This window comes from Vicugna pacos, chromosome 3 (assembly GCF_048564905.1).
Source record: "Vicugna pacos chromosome 3, VicPac4, whole genome shotgun sequence".
Classification (NCBI taxonomy): domain Eukaryota; kingdom Metazoa; phylum Chordata; class Mammalia; order Artiodactyla; family Camelidae; genus Vicugna; species Vicugna pacos.
The window spans coordinates 68,796,348-68,817,932 of record NC_132989.1 but is presented as its reverse complement, the minus strand read 5'-3'; the positions used below and the strand labels follow the sequence as shown (position 1 = coordinate 68,817,932).

Genomic DNA, 21,585 nt, shown 5'->3' with positions numbered 1-21,585 from the left:
TTCCTCATTTAAAAAATTCCTCTGCACACAACCTTTTTCATTTTAGTTGACAGCAATTCCAAACTTCCAGCTGTTTAGGCAAAAAAACCTTGTGTCCATCCTTGATAACCTTTTTATCTGACACACCACATCTGAACCACATCTGAACCATCATCAAACCTCATTGGCTCCACTTTCAAAATACATCCAGAACCACGCCTCTGCACTAACACCAGCTGGATTTAGAAATCACTTTCTCTTGCCTGGCTACTGCAGTAGTCTCCTTGCTGGCCTCCCTGCCTCAGATCTGCAGCCTATTCCTAGTTCAGGAGACAAAGAGACACAATGTAAAGGTAAACTGGATCACCTGACTCTGTTCAAAACCCTCCAACGGCTTCTCTTCTCACACAGAGTAAAATCAAAGTCCTTGCAGTGATTTACAAAGTCCTACACAATCTGCCCCTTACCTCTCTGACCTCATATTAATTTGCCCCGCTTCCTTCATTCACTTTATCCAGACATACTGGCCTCTTTGTCGATCCTCACACAGGTCAGAAATTCTCCTGCCTCAGGGCCGGAGCACTTGCAACTCCTCCTGACTGAATACTCCTCCCCAGACATCAGCATGTCACTCCCTCACCTACTTCAGGTATCCTCAAGGATCTTTTCCTGACCCTGCTATTTCAAACTCAATCCAGCCTCCACCCTAACTCTATCCGCTTTCCCTGCCTTATTTTTCTCTACATCAGTTCTTGTCATCAAATGACCAATCATATAGTGACTTGTTTACTGTCTTCTTGCTTACTGCCTATCACGGAATATACGCTCCGTGAGAGCAGGCACTTTGTCCACTGATTAATCCCCAGCGTTAAGAACAGTACCTAACATTCTTAAGAAGGCACTCATATTTGTTGAATCAATAGATTACTTCTCTAATTTTTTTAGTTAAAGAAAAAAATTAGAAATGAATAAACAGGTCCCAGTTATCCTACAGACCATAATCTTTTTGAAACAAGAAATATATCTGGCCCACACCAGGCACTTAATAGTTATTAACTGATTTCTAAATGCCCATTTTGCTTAAAACCTTCCGAAGGCTTCTCTTCACACTCAGAGTAAAATCCAAAGTCCTTACAAGGCCCTGTACAATCTGGCCCCCAACCTTCCACTGTACCCCTTACCTCTCTGCCCTCATAGTACTAACATTCCCCCCTCATTCTTCATGACCACATTCTTAACCTAGGCTTTAAGAAACTTAAGAAAAAAAAAAAATTCCTAGAGTAAAGATGGGGGCTGTGTAGCTCTGCCAATCCATGATCTTGGGACCAGCCGTATTTATAAGTCTCTTGCTTGTCCAGCCACCACGCTAACTCACTCAGCTGCAGAATTAAAGACGCTGGCCTTCTAATTAGGCCGGCTCCTATCAGCAATACAAATAATCAGCCCATCAATAAGCAGACATTGACAATAAATTGTTCACTTTTGTAGATCTATGAATTCTTTCCAGCTGACATGCTAAATAAGTCTTCCCTAAGTATACAAACCAAAGAATGTTTTTCATAATAATGTGAAATATAGGAAAATCATTTCCTTCTTGATTATTCTACTTTGGGCTCTTCACTTTAAATTTTGAATGTGGACTGTAGGCAATTTGTTTTTGTCAGTAGTTCATTTATATACACAACTGCAATACTGTCAAATTACTTCACTATAATACATTTGTCATTTCATGAGCATTTTAACTTTTCTGCAGTAAAAAAGAACATTTCAACCGACCATCTGTCTGATTTTTTTGTTTTGTTTTAACCATTCGTTTCTAGTAATGTTACTCTAAATTCTAAATATTTTTAGAAATAACATAATATCTCATTGGGATTCAATGGTAAGGCTTGAACTTAAGTATTCCAGATAATCTCCTTGGATTTCACAAAATCAGGGATCTTAAAATAACACATCCTATATCAAGGGATGAATATTTTCTTGGTTAAGTATTTACGATAAATTGTGAAAGTCAGAACTGACTTTTCTCCAAAAAGAAATGCAAGCTAAGCAAATAAAATGGAATATTTAAAAAATCTGTTGCAAACTAGAACTCTACAGTATTTCATGAATTTTTTTGTTCAATGTGGTAAAATCTTGTTTGATTTGAAGTATATTTCAAGAATGAAATTATAGGAACCTTACTGCACCACTAAAGTGACAATCCTTAACTTGTGTAGTCAGCCCTTTGTGGAACTAACAGTCTTATTTATGTGAAGATGAAAACAACTAGGAATGCACTGCAGATACCATAATATAGTTTCTTCTTTTGTTAATAGCCGTCTTGGAACAAATGACATTTACTTACTGAAAGATCAATAAAACATTAAAATTGCCTAATATTTTATGTCCTTTGTAAGTAAAAAAAGTAAGATCCAATTTACATATACAGCATGGCAAATACATTGTTAACATCTCCAGAACTAGATCTGGTGACCATAAAATTCAACCAGCTAAGCAGAATTAACAGGATAAATCAGTTACCAAAACTGGAGTTATTAGAACTCGAGGGATTTAGATCTTCAGAACCTGAAGATGATGACAAAGACAAAAGCATGCTACAGAAATCATTAGTGGAGTTTATTTTCATACCAGCAATACTGGACTCCTGAGCACGAGAAAGTAATGCACAATGAGGAGCCTGTACCTCTTCATAATACATCAACAACTCAGGGCTCCAATATTTTCAACATCTCAAACTACAATGTGTTTAGACATTTCAAAATTTCATCTTCTTCAGTAAATCATTGTTTACAGAAATAAATGCTTATAATAAATACCTTCTGGTAGGTATAACACACTGAAAAGTTGAGAATTATTACATAATTTAACATTAATTATATATTTGTATTACTATTAGCTCACATTAGCCTTATCTCGCCAACTAAATTATTAAAGGAAAGACAATGATCTTATAATTGGTCTATAGTTTTCTGCTGAAAACATAGAAGAATTAACTATACTTATGGCATAATCTCAACTTCGCAAATAAAGATGTTTCTGAAGAATGGTATAGAGATTTCTAAAATCCTGAATGTAAAGTTCATTCAACATCTGTGTGACAATTCCAAGTCAATTAACCCAAACCACAACAAAGACTCAAGAAATGACATAAAGAAAATGACTGTTTTGGACCTATATGTAATTAACTTCAGGGTGATGCAATAATACCTCAGTATAATACAATAGGATTACTAAGTTAGGTTTTTCTTCTGTATAAGGTCCACTGAATCTGGTCATGCTTTATTTTTTAACTACACTGGCTAAAGAGACAGTAAATATTAGTAGAATCTGATTCATTCAATTGAGTAAAGGACTTGAAACATTTATGATGCAAAATTATGAGCCAAACACTTCGCTAGGCATCGTCACATAAATTATACCATCTAATATCAGGTGAGTATGTGAAAGATTCCTCTATACACTATTCAACAAATATTCATGAGTCACTACATAACGAGAACACAGAATGAATGAGATAAAGTTATCAATGAAAATAGTAGGAAAAGTAGTAAGAAAGTAGAGTAAGCTTTGAACAACTGAAACTATAAAAGTGCTATATAAAAAAATTTTTAATATGGTATAGACCCTAACTAAAATTAAATATTATAAGTAAAAATGGTGGAAAAAAGTTTAAAACCTTATATGGAGACACAATGACTCTTTGAGGTAAGTCTAAAATAATGGAGTTACGGAATGGCCAATACTGCAGAGTAGGAAGATCCTGAACTCATGTCCCCCAAAGGACACATCATTATTACAGCTATTTACAAAGCAACTGTGGATGAGAATGACCTGAAGACTAGCAGAGAAGGTCTTCTACAACTTAAGATACATAGAGGGAACCACAACAAGATGGTGAGGAAGGGTAGAGACATGCTACAGTCAAGATCCAAAGCTCCAGGAGGACAATTACAACTGCAGAGGTGCTCCCCAAAGAGTAAGGGTCTGAGCCCCACATCAGGCTCCCCGGCCCAGGGGTCCTGCACCAGAAAGACAAGATCCAAGAATGTTTGCCTTTGAAGATGAGTAGGGCTTACTTTGGGGAAAGACAGAGGTGGTGGGAAATACAGACTCCACTCTTAAAGGGCATACACAAAATCTCATACACCCCAGGACTCAGGACAGTAGTAGTAATTTGAAAGGAACCTAGCAGATCTTGGAACTTGCAGATCTTGGAAAGTTTCCCAGAGAGGCAAGAGGTAACTGGGACTTATCCTGGAGACACAGACGCTAGTGCCTGCCATTTTGGAGAGCTCATCCCACAAGGACACTGGAATCCTCCCTCTAGCTTATTAGTACCATGACCCAGCCCCACCCACAAGCTAGTCAGCACCAGTCCTGGGACACTCCAGACCATATAGTTACCTGGGGCGGGACACAGTCTTATCCATCAGCAAGCTGGCTGCCATAGGATCCCTGAGCCCCAAGCTGCTCCAGGACCCAGCCCTGTCTATCAGAAGGCCCAGGACCCATCCCCACCCACCAATGGGTGGGAAAGAGCCCAAGGTCTCACAGCCAGCTGATCCCACCCACCCCACTCACCATCAGTCTGGCACCAGCCCCAGGACCCCCAGGCCCCAGCCCCACCTACCTACAGGCTGACACCAACTTCCCAACAGCTGAGCCTTGCAGCCCGAGACCCTAGGCCCAGCCCCACAACCATAGGGCTGGCACTAGGGCTCTGGCCCCACCCAGTAGCAGGCTGATACCAGCTCCAGGACACCTTTGGTGCCCTAGTCAGCCACCCTGAGATATGGCCATGCCTACCAGCTCCAGAACATCCTGGATCCCACAACCAGTCATGTCAGGAACCAGCCCTGCCCACTAGCAGGCCTACACCAGGCTCAGGACTCCGCTTCCCTGGCTATGGTCCCACTCACCAGAGGTCGACATTAGCTCCAGGACCCCAGCCCTGCAGCCAGCCACCTTGGAACCTAGCTCTGCCCACCAATGGACCAGCACTAACCCCAGGATCCCTGGGGCTCCAGAGCCAGCTGCTTCAAGACATGGCCCTGCCCAACAGAGGGCCAGAACTAGGACCAGGACTTCCTTGGCCATGCAGCCAGTAGTGGCCGACCTGGCCCCATCCACAATCAGCCAGCAGTCCCTGCACAAGGCAGGGCCAGGCAACCAACCAGACCAGGGGCCAGCCACATCCACCAGTGTGCCCACAGTAGACACCTGCCACAAAAGGAGGATCCAGACAGCCCAAATAGAGGGCATCTCAATAGCATTCAGCTCTGCTCACCAGAGCAGAATGTGCTGCTGGGTCCCACAGGACAACTTCTACGTAAGTCCAATTCTCCAACCTGGGGAAACACAAACAACTTACAGATACATAAAAATAAAAACAGCAAATTAAGAAAAATGAGGTGACAAAGGCATACATTCCAAAAGATGGAATGAGTTACAACCACAGAAGAACTAACTAAAGTAGAGACAAGAAATCTACCCAATAAAAAGTTTAAGGTACAATGAAGAAAAGACAGTCTCTTCAACAAGTGAGCTGGGAAAACTGGACAGCTCCATGCAAAACAATGAGATTAGACCATTATCTCACAGTATACACAAAAACAAACTCAAAATGGATTAAAGACCTATCTGTAAGACCTGAAACCATAAAACTCCTAGAAGAAAACACAGGCAGAACACTCTTTGACATAAATTGTAACAATATTTTTTTGGATCTGTCTCCTAAGGCAAAAGAAATAAAAGCAAAAATAAACAAATGGGACCTAATTAAACTTAAAAGCTTATTATACACAGCAAAGGAAACCACCAACAAAACAAAGAGACAACCTATGGAATGGGAGAAAATATTTGCAAATGACGTGACCAACAAGGGTTTAATATCCAAAATATATAAACAGCTCCTGTAATTTAGTATCAAACAAACAAATCAATCAAAAAATGATAATGATATGGAGAAAAGGGAATCCTGTACACTGTTGGTAGGAATGTAAATTGTTGCAGCCATTAAGGTATGGAGGTTCCTCAAAAAATTAAAAACAGAACTATCATATGATCCAGCAATTCCACTCCTGGGTATTTATCCAAAGAAAACAAAAACACTAATTCGAAAAGATATATGTACCATACGTTCACTGCAGCAGTATTTACAATAGCCAAGATATGGAAGCAACCTAAGTGTCCACTGAGAGATGAACAGATAAAGAATATATGTTATGTGTATACAAACATACAATGGAATATCACTCAGCCACAAAAAAGAATGAAATTTTATCATTTTCTACATGTAACAACCAGAGGGTATTATGCTAAGGGAAACAAGTCAGACAGAGAAAGACAAATACTGTATGATTTCACTTATATGTGGAATCTAAAAAACAAGACAAATGAACAAACATAACTAAATAGAAACAGAGTCACAGATACAGAGAACAAACAGGTGGTTGCAGGGGGTAGAGGAGGATAAGTGTACAAACTTCAATTACAAAATAAATGAGTCACAGGTATGAAATGTACAGTGTGGAGAATATAGTCAATAATTATGTAGTATCCTTGTATGGCAAGAGATAACAACTAGATTTATCATAGTGATCATTTTGAAATGTACAGAAATATTGAATCACTATGCTGTGTACCAGGAACTAACATAGTGTTATAGGTCAATCATACATCAAAAACAAACTTACAGAAAAAGAGAGCTGATCTGTGATTACCAGAGGCAGGGAGGTGGGGGTAGGGGAAACTGGATGAAGAAAGACAAAGGGTACAAACTTTCAGTTATAAGTATTTCATCTTATAACTGGGGATGTACGACATGATGAATACAACTAACACTGCTGCCTGTACGCTGCACGAGAAAACTGTTGAGTAAATCCTAAGAGTCCTCATACTAAGGAAAAAAAAATGTTCTATTTCTTTAATGTTGTATCTATGATGGATGGTCACCAAACAACTTATTATGGTAAACTTTCATGGTGTATGTAAGTCAAATCTTTCTGCTCTACACCTTAAACCTGTATCTCAATAAAACTGGCAGAAATACAAAAATAAAACAAACAAAAATGAACAAAATAATGTGCTACTATTAATAAGGTAATGACATCTGGGACTGTGAAAGGAAAATCAAAATGCTAGTATTGCTAAGAGAGCTCTCTAAAATGGCCCCGGGAGGCACTGAAGGAGTATGACTTATGCAAGACCCCGCGGATAGAATCTGAACTTTGACCGTGTATTATCTTAATGTAGGTATCCAGAATATCTGCCCAATGTTCCAGAAACTCAAAATATTTATCAGATCCTTACCCTAAAATAATTCGTAACAGCCTGTTTCCTAAGGACAAATATTTCCTTGCATCATGGTCACCCATAATTCTTGTCAACTTCACAACCTTGTGGCTTTCATCTTTATAAGCAATTGACTTTCTCTTCCTCTGCACACTTCCGAACTGCAATTTCTAAGACCCCAAATAAATTCTTTTATCTGTAGCTTCTGCATTTTCTTGGTCAATAGGACTGTTTTATCTTCACTTTAATGAAGTTAACTCAAGAATATCCCTATAAAAAGGTCACTCTCATGCAGCTGCACTTCTATACTCCCTCCTGAAAAGGAGAAAACACAGTGATGATAAAGCTAGATTTGTTGTTACTGTGTACAAGCCAGAGACCCATGTAAAATTCCTAGTGGACTCCACTGAGAAACACTGATAACAAAGGTTAAAGGGCTATACGTAATGTAATTTTCATGGTTGACATAAAGCTGACAAATATAACTTAAGTTAAAAAAGTAGACTAGCCTTTAGCATTTGCAATGCAAATATGCTGATGTAGTTAGTATTAAGTACATCATATTACATGATGCAGTAAGACAACAGAAAAGCATGCCACCCTTTGTTGGGGTCTAAATCAGCTCTGTGAATCTAAACAAACGAAAAGTCCACCCCAATTTCAGCAGGTGCTAAAAACGCTATCTTGATCATCTTTTTTTTTTTTAATTGAAGTATAGTTGATTTACAATGTTGTGTTAGTTTTAGGTGTACAGCATAGTGATTCAGCTATACATAACATATATATTCTTTTATAGATTCTTTTCCATTATAGGTTATTACAAGATATTGAATACACTTTTCCTGTGCTATACAGGAGGTCCTTGTTGTTTACCTATTTTATATATAGTGTTGTGCATATATTAATCTCAAACTCTTAATTTATTCCTCCCCCATGTCTTCCCCCTTTGGTAACCACAGTTTGTTTTCTATGTCTATTTTAAGTCTATTTCTGGCTTGTAAATAAGTACATTTGTATCATTTTTTTTTAGATTCCACATATAAGTGATATCATACAATATCTGTATTTCCCTGTCTGACTTACTTCACTTCATATGATAATCTCTAAGTCCATCCATGTTGCTGCAAATGGCATTATTTCATTCTTTCTTATGGCTGAGTAATATTTCATATTATATGTATACATATACCACATCTTCTTTACCCAATCATCTGTTGATGGACACAGGATGCTTCCATGTCTTGGCCATTGTAAACAGTACTGCTATGAACACTGGGATGCATGTATCTTTTCGAGTTAAGAGTTTTCTCCAGATATATGCCCAATACCTTTTAACTGTTAAACCCAATGGCCTCTTTTCAGCCTTCATTCTATTTGCCTCTTCCCTGTAACTCCTAATACAACTTTCCTCTTAGCTTCCTTTTTTCTAACCTTCCTCTGAGCACACTTTCAGTACTTCTTCTTTCACTCACCTCCTAAATGTTGGTGTTCCGTAAGGTTTTGTCTAAACTGCCTTCTCTTCTAACAAGAAAAGTTCTCCCTGGGTGATTTTCTCCAGTTCCATGCTTTAATTACTACTGATAATTCTAAACGTTGATGCCTTAATCTATATTGCATCTGAACATGCATTTTCTTTTGCAGCTCTCCTGGTTTCCACACACTCTGCCTGAAGAATTCCCCTTTTCTTCACCTGGCAAAAAGCTTCTCAGGCTTAAGGACTAAAAACCTCATCACCTCGGCGAAGCTTTCAATAACTTTTCTAAACAATGTTAGTTAATATTCTGGTTCAGAAATCACTTTCAATTATACCATCTTATGTAAAACTCACAAAATAGGCAAATATTATCATATCCTCTCTAGAAACGAGGACACTGAAGTTTGACAAGATAGACCAACATGAACAAGGAAACATGACTGCAAGTGGAAAACTTCAACTTAAATTCAGATCTTCTCACTCTAAGTCCAGTGCTCTTTCTAATACACCTTGACGTTCTCAAAAGAAAAGAGATTCAGAAATTTAGTAGTTTTACCACTGCTGAGAAAAATTAGTCTTCTCTGTTTCTTTCCAAAAATTAATTTCTAGTTAAATATTTAATCCAGAAATAAAATGATTAAAATTACTTTTTAAATTATATATACACAGTCTAATGGGTTAAGATAAAATAAAGAGTTTCTTTGTTTAAGACAAAAGAAAAATAATTTAGGAAAAAACTAAAAGCAATAAAAGTTTACAACCATCTCAAAAGAAAAGATTACAAAAAATCAACTCTTCACATTTTTAAGCAAAGAAATTGCAAATCTTGATCCCAATAATCCAAACGCAGGCTTGATTAACCAATAAATGACGTACAAGATCTGCTTTTGTAAAACCATCTAAAACTCCCTAACTCTGGCTTTATTTGAAGGGGAAATAAATAAGACTGATAAGATCAAATTCAGAAAACAAAAATCATCAATAATCCTGTGATGAAGAAGTGATTAGGCATCACTGAGGTGGTTACTGAAGGATCAAAGGGCATAAAGCTTTTGGATGAGAGGCCAAAGGGCAGAATAGCAGAGGGAGTCAGAACATCACCATTTTGTAGACATTGCGGTAAAGACTGATTCAGGAGATTCATCAATGCTAAATACAGGGAGTGGTGATTTAATGGGGAACAAGACATTTGCATGGTCTCAAAGTGTCCCTCCATAGGTAGATTACTGGGAAAAAATAAATCACAGACAACCCATTAACTGGGAAAATTAACATCATAAAGATGGGTATACTATGCTTCCCAATGCAACAGTCTAAGAAGGTAGTATTCTAGACTGGGATACACAACATGAATGTAAACATGAGGAAACACTGACAAACCCAAGTGGATTAATATGCTATGAAATAAGTGGCTTGTATTCAACAAAAGTGTCAAGACAGCAAAAGACAAAAGCCAAGGAACTATGCCAGATTAAAGAGGTATGACAACTAAATGAAATACATGATCCTGGACTGGATTATGTACTAGAAGGGAAAATGCTAAAAAAAAATTATTTATTGGGACAAATGACAACACTGGACTATAAACTGTAGATTGTACTAATGTTAAATTTCCTTAATATAACAGTACTGTGGTTGTGAAAGAGAAAATCCTTGTTCTTAAAAAATATAAACTAAGGTATCAAGATAAAGGGACATGATGTATATATACAATCTATTCTCCAAAGGATCAGACAGATAACAAATGTGTGTATATCTCTGTAAAGAGAAAGAGTAATAAATAAAGCAATGCAGTAATTTTTTTTTAATTTAGACAATCTGCATAAAGAGTTCTCTGTACTATTTTTATAAACTTGAAACTATTTCAAAGTAAATCATCAAAAATTAGAGCAGAAGAGGGTAGGTGAAATGGGTGAAGGGGGTCAAAGGCACAAAGTTCCAATTATAAAATAAGTCATGAGGATGTAATGTACAACATGGTGACTAAAGTTAATAAAGTTAATAATACTCTATTGTATATTTTAAAGTTGCAAAAGAGTGAATTTTTTTTGCATTCACTTTTATTGAAGTATAGTCAGTTTACATTGTGTCAATTTCTGGTGTACAGCATATTTCAGTCATACATATATGTACATATATTTGTTTTCATATTCTAAAAGCATGAATCTTAAAAGTCTTCATTACAGAAAAAAAACTTAAGTATGGTGATGGATGTTAACTAGACTTCTTGTGGTGATATTTTCTCAATAGATAAAAATACCTACTGAATCATTATGTTGTATACCTGAAACTAATATGTTATATGTCAATTACACTTCAATAAAAAAAATTAGACAATAAAAAACACCAAAAAAAAAACCCCAAAACACCAAAACTAAATAAATAAAAAATAAATTAGCACAAAGGATCAGGGTAGGCTTTAAGTTTTTTACATAAATTTTGTCATTTGGGTTTTTAAAAAGGCAAGAAGTATCACTTGTTATAAAGGAGAGAATGCAAGCTCAAGAGAAATTAAGTGACCACTTCCAGAGCAGAGGTCTCCTTGTTTCTGTACACCCCATTAGACTGCAATTCAATGGCCAAAGTGTTTCTAATTCCTGAAAGCCTCAAGGTCACACACTGTCTAAAACTACTATTTAAAGTTTTAAACTTTTAATGAGGTGTAAGTATTCCCTAATAAAAGCAATGTAAACTTGATCAAGCAGTAAGAATTTCCAAGTGCTCCACAGAATGAGCTCCAAGATGAAAATGTCTGGGTTCAGATTCAGGCAGCACAGCATTCTAGCTTTGCTTCTAGCTCAATTTCTTCATCTGCAAAGTGGGATCAAAGAACGATCTGCTAACAAGCCACAGGGTTGTTAGGAGGACTGGGTGAGATAATAAGCATCAAGTAGTGTGCACAAATGCACAAGCACTCAATAAATGTTGGTTATTTTTATTTTAAATCCAACCTGCTAAAGCACTGCTCATAGTCAAAGCTATACAAGTTTTTTTCCAAATCAGGCCCAATAGGAAATGGAAGACTCCAAGAGAAAAACATCTTAGAAGTTCACAAATCATACAAGTAAATCAAATTGTAGACACACCACATACATAACAGACCTATACAGACTTACACCTTAATACAACAGTTGAAACATTTTGCTAATAGTAGACCTGCGACTAGCCCATTGTTGGAACAATGCATCATTTAAGTGCAGACTGAAAAACGAAAAATTAGTTATATTACTTTTAAACTTTCTAACTTGAAAATAAGGGGGGAATACCCTCTATTCCAGATGCTCTATACAGGATTTCACTTAGCTTAATACAGTCAAAATGTAATCTCAATTTCAACTACTAGCACTTTTCAGAATGCCTTTTAAAATAAATTTTAAATGTAATCCTAATTAAATTTTACTTTACCTTTCTTAAAAATCAAGTATATATTGTCTAGTATTCACTTTTAAAATTCACATTATTAATTTGTAAAATTTTTGGACTTGTTCAGAGTAACACTCTAAGTATTCTCTCTACTCATATGATTATTGTGTTTGCGATTGAGTTTTTGGTTTTTTGTTCTGAGTTTTTTGGGGTTTTTTTTTGTTTTGGGGGGTTTTTTTTTGGTCTGTAGTGTATAGGACATTGTCCAAGAACATTCACATTTGTATAAACCAGTTTGTCCGTTCATAATGTACCTACAACACCTCCTTCCTCCTACACTCGAGGGTCACAGAATAGTTTCCCACAAGCCACATACTCTAACTTTACCTCTCAACTCCCCAAACACTCCTTCCACCCTAATAAGCGAATTTCTCCAAGTGTGACCAAGCAAACATTAAATGAGCTTGTTAAAACATTAAATGAGTGTTTGTTCAAAATTCTGATTCCTGCGCCCCAGCCCAGACAAACTCAGTCTTAGGTGATGGCACCTAAGCGCTCCAAAAGGTGCTTTTTTCACTAAAGTTTGGAAACTACTAGAGACTCCTCCAGAGTCTTATCCCAAACTCCCAACAATTCTCGCCACTCCCAACTGACCCAACTCGGGAAACGTTACCGCCCGGCTGCGGGACGGTCTCGGGGCGAACCCACCCCTCTCCCGGGAGCCCGAACTCCGTGCCCGCTCCTCCCGGGCCCCAGCCCCTCAGTCCGGCCCCCCGCCCCCACAAACCCTCCTCCTTACTTCTTCATGTCGCTGCTAAAGAGGCCGAAGGCGCCAGAGGGGGAAATGGTCGAGGTCGCCTCCTGACCCAGCTCCGTCGCCTCCCCACCAGACTGCTCATTGTAAGCGAAGCTGTTGCTGGACATTACTGCGGTGCTGCAGTTGTCCAACTGGTCCTGCCCAGGTTTCTCTCCGAAGGGCTCCGGTCCGAAGGACGCGGAACAAAACTAGTTCTCGTGCGGGGAGCGGGGGTTGGGGGGGGTTGCGCAGGCGCTTCCGGACTCGTCACGGCTCCCTAAGCCGACCTGGCGGTCCACCCCCTGCGCATGCCCAGTATGCAGGCCGGCCGGAGCCCACCGCCAGCAACTCCAGGGCCCGCCTGGATTTCCCTTTTCCGGGTTTTTGAGGTAGCTGAGAGGCTCGGACCCCAGCTTTGCGGAAGGCAGGCCCAGCGCGTGCGGAAGACTAGACTCTTGGCTTTTAAAGGGTTGTTTTAGTTTGGCTGGTTTTTTTGCAGATACCCATTGTATCCATTTTGATCCCTTAAAAGGGTCCCCGAGCCAGGACACTTTTTTGCTTGACTCCTGTTGTAAGTCGATAGCTTTCAGATTTCTCCTGAAACGCCACTTAACATACCAGATCAACTTTTCTAATCAGGATTGTTTTCCCTTTTTAGGCGGTTTCTACTCTCCCTGGAGCCAGCTTTGTCTTACTTTCACATCCGGCCCAGGCAACCTTTATCGCAAATCTCTCCACCTTAAGGAAATTTCTAGGACCATGTGTTTGAGGATCCACTGTCACAGAGAGGGTATCATTATAGTGAACGCTTCAAAGGAAAATCCTGGGGCCAGTGGTTTCCGGTTACCGTAGGAATGCTTGCTACTGGCATCTGGCTACCAAAAGTAGAATAAAGTGAAATGGAGCCGCCTCATGCACCAGGTGTAGCCTGTCATCTGGGCAGCTCCTTCATTCTTGGGCTTGTGGTATCACTAAAGTCTTCTGGGCAGTCAAGGCAGAAATTTGCCTAGCACGGGAGTAGCACCTGAGAAAACTTTCCAGGACTAACTTCCCCCAGCCTGACGTTTCAGGTGAATTTCAGAGCCTTTCCCTATTGCCCCTTCAGACTGGCTTTACAACTACAGCCCTGAAGCCAGAAACTCAGGGACTAGTGAAATACAACCTGGGGGGCCAGTGGCTGTCGAGGGTAGGGAGGTACAAGGATCAGAGTGTTGTCCTCCGGTAATCTAATGGCCACACTGAAAACAACAATGACGTACATACTTAGTAAAATGGCCGAAATCCAGAACACTGACACCAAATGCTGGTGGGGATGTGGAACAACAGAAACTCATTCATTGCTGGTGGGGATGCAAAATGGTACAGCAACGTTGGAAGATAGATTGGCAGTTTCTGACAAAATTAAACACACTCCTACCATATAATCCTGCGATTACACTACTTACTATTTACCCAAAGAAGCTGAAAACATGTCCGTGCAAAAATCTGCACAGATGTTTATAACATTCTTGTTTATAATTACCAAAACTAAGAAGCAATCAAGATACGCTTCAGTGGGTGAACGTATAAATAAACTATGGTACATCCAGACAATGAAATATTATTCAGCTAAAAAGAAATGAGTTATCAAGCAATGAAAATATATGGAAGAACCTTAAATGCACATTATTAAGCTGAAGGAGCCAATCTGAAAAGGCTGCATATTCTATGATTCCAACTACATGACATTCTGGAAAAGGCATTCTGGAAACTATGGAGACAGTAAAAGATCAGCAGTTGCCAGGGATTGGGTTGCAGGGAGGAGGGATGAACAGGCAGAGAATAGAGGATTTTTAGGGCATTAAAGTACTCCATGTGATATCATAATAATGGGTACATGTCAGAATACATCTCCCCAAACCCACAGAATGAGTAACACCAAGAGTGAACCATAATGGAAACGATGAACTTTAGTTGACAATGATATGGCAATATAGGTTCATTAATTGTAACAAATGTACCACTCTGGTGAAGTGTGATAACGAAGGAGGCTATGCATGTATAGAGGCAGGGCATATATGGGAAATCTCTGTATCTCCCTCTCAATTTTGTTGTGAACCTAAAAATATTCTAAAAAATAAAATCTTAATTAAAAAAATGAAAGACTAATTTTACAAAGAAAGGCCACACTGTTAATTTTGAAATAAGCATGACTATGACTCTGAGTGGGAGAGGAGGGATCGTCCTCTGAACTTCATATTCTGGCCAAAACATGGCGGGTTTTTAATTCAGCTATTAGAAGACTCCTCCAGGGATGAAATGATGGAGCACCTAAAATGTGTTGTCAATACTGATGATATTGATCAATTTATGGAATTTCACCTATAGCTGATTATTCATGATGATAATGATAAGGATGAGGATAGATATACTTAATAGGTGGCTTAACATGTACCAGGCACATAAATGATTTACATATATTAATTCATTTAATAGTAAAAGAAGCTAGCTTTCGTTTCCTTTATCTGTAAAATGAGGATATTGATGTACACATACCCTAGAGAATCGCTGGCATATATTCCTGGGTATGGAATTTCTTGACTGTAGATTATATGCACCTTTACTGAATACCCTAAATTATTCTGCAATGTAATTTTAAGAGTTCACACTCCCACAGCAATGTATGAGAGATTATCTTTCCTCATATCTCACTAACGCTTTGTTTTCTAAAACATTTTTATTGTCATAAACATGATAGGTATGATTATTTTTACTTTCAGATTCTTTTCCATTACAGCTCATTACGAGAAATTGAATAAGCTAGGTCCTTGTTATTTGTCTATTTTATATATAGTGATGTGTATCTATTAATCCCAGACTCCTAATCTATGTCTCCCCTGGTAACCACAGTTTGTTTTTTATGTCCATGCATCTATTTCTGGTTTGTAAATAAAATTTGTATCTTTTTTTAGATTCCAGATATAAGTGATATCATATGGTATTTGTCTTTCTCTGTTTGACTTATGAAGTTCTTTATTCTTGAGTCAGTCATGTTTAACTCATTGCTTGATTGTAGTTGGTAATATGTTAATATTTTAATTTTTCATGCAATACTATTCATAGTTTCAGGCATCCACTGAGGTTCTAGAATATATTCACAGTGGATAATGGGGGACTGCTTTATAAAGAATTGTATGTATAGATTATGTTAAAATACTTCCACAAAATATACAAAATAAAACACATATTTATATTAATAGAAAAACACTAAAGCATTCCAACTAGAGTCAGAAAACCAATAGATATGCCTATTAACACCATTAACATCTAACACAGTTCTATGGATTCTAGCTAATGCAATAAGATAAGAAAGATAAATAAGAAAAATAAATAGTGGAAAAGAAGAGAAAAGATTCTAATATTTATAAAAACAATTATTATATTGCTGGAAAAAACTAAGAGAAAATTATTAGACTTTTACATTGATTCAGTAGAGTGGCCAGATTCAATGTCCAATAACACTCCTGCACTCCAATAATATCTACTTACAAAATATAATTTTAAAAAGACCCTATTCCACAGTAGCAACAAATAAGCCTTAAGAAATATATGAAACATAAGTGAAGAAAAACTATAAAATATTATCAAAGGATGAGTGGTGGGAGAAAGATCTGAAAAGAGAGTCTATGTTTCTAGATAGGAATATTCAAGTGAATCTATATATTTAATGCAATTTCCATCAAAATTCAAACTTTTTTACTAGAGAAGTTGAATATAAAGTTTATCTGGAAGAATGGATACAGTTTAAAGCAAGAAATTTGGTGGAGGGTGTGGAGAGTATTTCATGGTGAAGGAATTACCCTATTACTTAGATAAAAGTACTATAAAATTATTGCAATTTATAAGTTTGGTATTATCTCAAGAATCAATAGACTGACTGAATAGGAACAGACTAGATCTGAGTATTGACAATACCATAAAGTTAACATTTCCAAACACTTAGGAAATAATGTATTATTCAATAAATGATACTGGGACAATTAATTAATTAACTATAGGGCAAAAAATAAAGTTAGATCTCTGATTTTATTTCTGATGATTGCTGTAACAAATTACCACCAATTTAGTGGCTTAAAACAACATAAACTTATTCTCTTGAAATTCTGGAGCTCAGAAGATTGAAATCAAGATATACAGCCTGAAGTATGGGCAGGGCCACTTCTTCCAGAGCTCTAGGGGATAAGAGCTCCCTTGCCTTTTCTAGCTTCCTAGGCACATTCCTTGCATTCCTTGGCTCTTGGCCCCTTCAAACCAGCATAACACCTTCAAAACTTTCTGCTCTGTCTTTACTTTGCCTTCTCCCAATCTATGACATCTCTCCCTTTTCCTCCCTGTTACATGGACATTTGTAATTATATTTAGGGCTTACCCAGGTAACTCAGGATAATCTCCCCATCTCAAAAGCCTTACTTTAATCATGTCAGCAGTCACTTTTGCCATATAAGGTAACATTCTCAATTTTTAGGGATTAGGATTTGAATATATTTAGGGGTTATTCCATCTACTACCATCTCTAACTCACATAATACCTAAAATTAAATTCCAGATTAATTAAAAATAAACCACAAAAACTGAATAAATTTTAGGAAAGTATTTTCAGGATTGAAGATGGTTAAGGATTGGAGTTAAAAAAAAGCCTCTCCACATAAATCTAGGCTAGAAACAATTTAAAAGATTATAAAACAATCAATTTTATATAAATAATTTTAGCAGCCTTTACAATTAGAAAATGACTCATAGTTTTTTAATAGAATTTAAACTTTACAGGTTAGTGAAGACATGAGGTTCAAATTTCACAAGTATTCTCTAACTGCTCCATTTTTAAAAGATGTTTAAATTTGAATTATAGAGAAAACAATAATTTGATCTCTAATAACTAAGTTTCCATTTACTGAGCTCTTTAAAAGTTTCAAGATCCAAATTAATCACATGTGTTTAGCATGGTCCTACTTGATCTGGCCCTCATTGGTATCTAAGGACTTCATTGTGAGCCACTCCCCCTAGTTTACTACATTCCAGACAGTCTGGTGTTTCTGGATCCACCAAGCTTGTTCTGACCTGGGAGACCTTACTTGCTGAGTTCTCTACACAGAACATTCTTCCAATGGGTCTTCAAAAGGCTGGCTTCTTCAGTGTTATTCAGGCTTTGTTCTATGCAGCTGTTAGCTCAAATATCACCTAATTGGAGATCTTCCCTGATCACCCAATCTAATATTCCCCCTGATCCCCATGCCAATTGTTAACAGACATGATTGGGACAGCTGAGCTGTTTAGTTAGCCATGCCTTCTTGCTCTGTGATATAAGTTCCTCCAGAAGCTTTGCACTGAGTTAAAGAGGATAGTTTTTCTCAGAGTACAAAGTTTCTTTTGCCAAATGAACATGAGTTGTCATGCTGTCCTGTATGAGGAAACCCCATGATCAATTGTTTTCAAACAAGGAGATCTCTTCTATAATTGAATTTATACAATACTCCAATTTACCAAGCATTTGGGGATTTTCATATTTCAGGTTTGTGGGTTCTGGCCAGCAGAAGTCCCACTGAGATGGAATGAATTACTCAAGACTCTGTGGAAAAGTCAAGAGAGCGAGAGGGAGTCGAGAGCCAACTCCACAAACCTCTCAAATGCCCCCACATTTATTGTGTACAATCAAAGGAGAAATCACTGACAGTTGTGTGATGGAATGCAGGAATTTAGGGAAAGACAGGGTGGGATTGAGAATGTAGAGTCTGGCTCAAGGTCAGAAGACCCTTTATGCTTTGGTAAGTCATGTTCGTGTTGACAACAGAGAGCCTTACAGCTTATCAGGGCATAAGGTCTGAGAAGCAGCTCCTTAACATTTTTCTTGGACTCAGGCGGCTATGCCTGTCTTAGGTTGCCCCCCTCTGGGGGTCTTATCCATCATTGGCTAACCAGCCTTCTCACCTCTGAGTCTGTAGCTTTTTATAACTTGTTTACCATTCCAGCCCAAGACTTGTTCCTTTGTGGGCCTACAGTTTACCTTTAGGGAAGTCATGGAAAGAGGGGAGCAAGATACATTTTTATAGATATGTTAAAGCAGACCACCAACCCAGCCAGTTCCTTGCTTTGGGGATAGAAGACTATCTAACAGCAGGCACGCCCAGCGCTTATAGCCGAGGGCCTGGGTCGTTGCTTTGCAAGGAGCAGAGTACTATCTAAAACCTCAACTATGCAAGCAAGGAGGTTACTAAGCACATTTGCTCTTCTTTAAGGAGACAAGCGGCTGGGGTCTGTTACAATTTGTTAACCCAATCATGGGCTCCCACACAGGTTCTCTAAAATGGTACACAGCTGCAAATTTATGCCTTGAATATGCCATGACCTCATTATTATATCTTTATAATGAAATTGACCTGGAAAATGCAATGTGATAAACCCTACATTAGACAATGACTAAATAAATATTAAATTCCAAATGATATAAGAATGGAGAGAAACTATTATCACTAAATATCACAAAGGGAACATTTAGGTCACTCATAATTCTCTTATTTTATTTAAAAATTTTAGATGGACTTAACCTCAGAGGTTAAGGCTTAAGTTTTACAAAATGATTTTATTATATATTTCCTCATATGCCTAATACATTGAATATTTTTATTAAGTCCTAGGTTTTGGAAGAAGTTTAAATAGCTAGGTAATGTACTCAGCACTGCTGAAGTAAAAGTCCAGTGGAAACCTCTTTCTCATGTCCTCTCTCCGAGGCTCACTTACAAAGTCAGTGAATATAGCTTTCCTTTCTACTTCACTCATGTGTCAGAAAGAACATTCAATCAGATCCGGGTTGGAACTCTGACTCCATCACCAGCTACATGTATGAAGGCAGGCAAGTTCTTAATTTTTCTAAGACTCAAAATTCCTAAAAATAATTAATTCTTATCTTCATTTAAAAATAAAATTATTTTTCTAAAGGAAAAGGAAATGATAGAATACTGCTCCTCCAGGTACAAATAAACTTAACTCCTATGCTAACAAAATCTCTGGACTTGCCCCTAAATGTTGATATTACAGGATCAGCTCCCTTAGACATCTTCTTAAACTGCTCTCAGAATGGTAAAGCTCTGAAATTTTTATATGCAGAGATGAATCAGAATATTTTATTAATACAGTCAACAAATACATACAGAACTCATCTTGCACTTATGATATGTGCCAGAGATCATGCTTGGCACAAAATTGAGAGAAAGCCAACCCTTTTCCTCAAAGACATTATAATAACAGAGGAGCTAACCCTCTACATGAATAAGTGTAATACTATAGCACAAGGCAGTAGTGGTGAACATACTTAATATATTGAATAAAAGTTAATATATTCAACATATTGCAATATATTTTAAAAGATTACATTTTTTACTTTTATGAATTATATCACATAATTCAAAAAGCAATCACTCACATCCCATTGTTATACTTCAATTATTTTACTATGAGCCAGACACTCTTCTAAGTGCTTTGCATGTATTAACTCATTCAATCCTAATACAATCCTGTGAGATAGTTACCATTAGCATCCTCATTTCACAAGTGAAAAAACTCAAGAACTCTGCTTAAGAAATTTGTCCCATTTTACACAACTAATAACTAGCAGAGCTGGTCTTTGAACCTAGACCAGTCTCCAAGGGCCACATTTTTAATTGCTCTGCTATACCCCCTCTTTAGATACTTAATAATATATCTTGGAGATTATACCACATCAATATATACAAAACTTTTGTTCTTTTCCCTGCTGTGTAGTATTCCATTTTATGGCTGTCTCATAATTCATTAAATCACCCTCAATGATAAATACTGATTTCTTTCCAATCTTTTGCTATTATAAATAATGCTTCCAAATTTGATGGTAATATATTTTGTAGTATATTGCTACATATGACTCTCTGAAAGGCAAGTCTATGACTATTACAGGACCCTAAACTGGCATTACTCTCATTATTCATCATTTCTCATAGTTACAAGGTAGATCTACTAAGTGCAATGAGAGGTGGAAACAAACTGAACACAATAATAAAAAAATCCTACAGATGGTAATAATATTTGAATTAGACCCTAAGATATGGAAAAGTTGATTAATGCAGGTAAATGAGGTGCATATAGAATTTATAATAATGAAACAATCTGGGGCATTTTTCACAGACATTAGGATAATAGAGTATTTCTATACCTTAAGTGAATGTAAAGGTCTGAAGACTTAAAATTGAACACTACTTTTTGAAGTTAATAGTTAAAAGAAATCATAAAATGGTTCTTATAAGAGTCAGAAATAAATTTTTGTGGTATCATAAAAAATTTCCTAAACCACTGGCATAGCACACTAATGCATTCAAATGTGCCCAGGCAGCTGGAGCAGACGCTGCCACAACAGTTGGTATAATCACAGATGGAATGACTGTAATAGAAGCATAAAAGCAAAAGAGGATAAAGCAAAACCAAATGGCCTTAAATTAGGTGGTAAATCATTCCATTTTAAATCTTGTAGCTCAGAATTCAAACCAAGGGTCCATGTTTGAGGAAACTAATGGAAAATTGACTAGAAATCATTTGAAAGGCACTGAAAAAGAACACTGCATTTACAATGGAAAAAGTATCTCAAATCTCAAATATCTTTAAAGTTCAATGT

General features: G+C 37.3%; 1 protein-coding gene across 1 annotated transcript in view; it reads right to left on the bottom strand.

Moving 5' to 3' along the window:
* The window catches only part of AP3B1 (adaptor related protein complex 3 subunit beta 1), a 221,021-nt gene extending 207,858 nt beyond the window's left edge, over positions 1-13,163 (bottom strand). The window contains exon 1 of the mRNA XM_072958469.1: positions 12,912-13,163. Within this exon, the coding sequence (XP_072814570.1) occupies positions 12,912-13,036 (125 nt within the window). The 5' untranslated portion in view covers positions 13,037-13,163. The remainder of the gene's footprint in view (positions 1-12,911) is intronic.
* Positions 13,164-21,585: the final 8,422 nt, after the last annotated feature.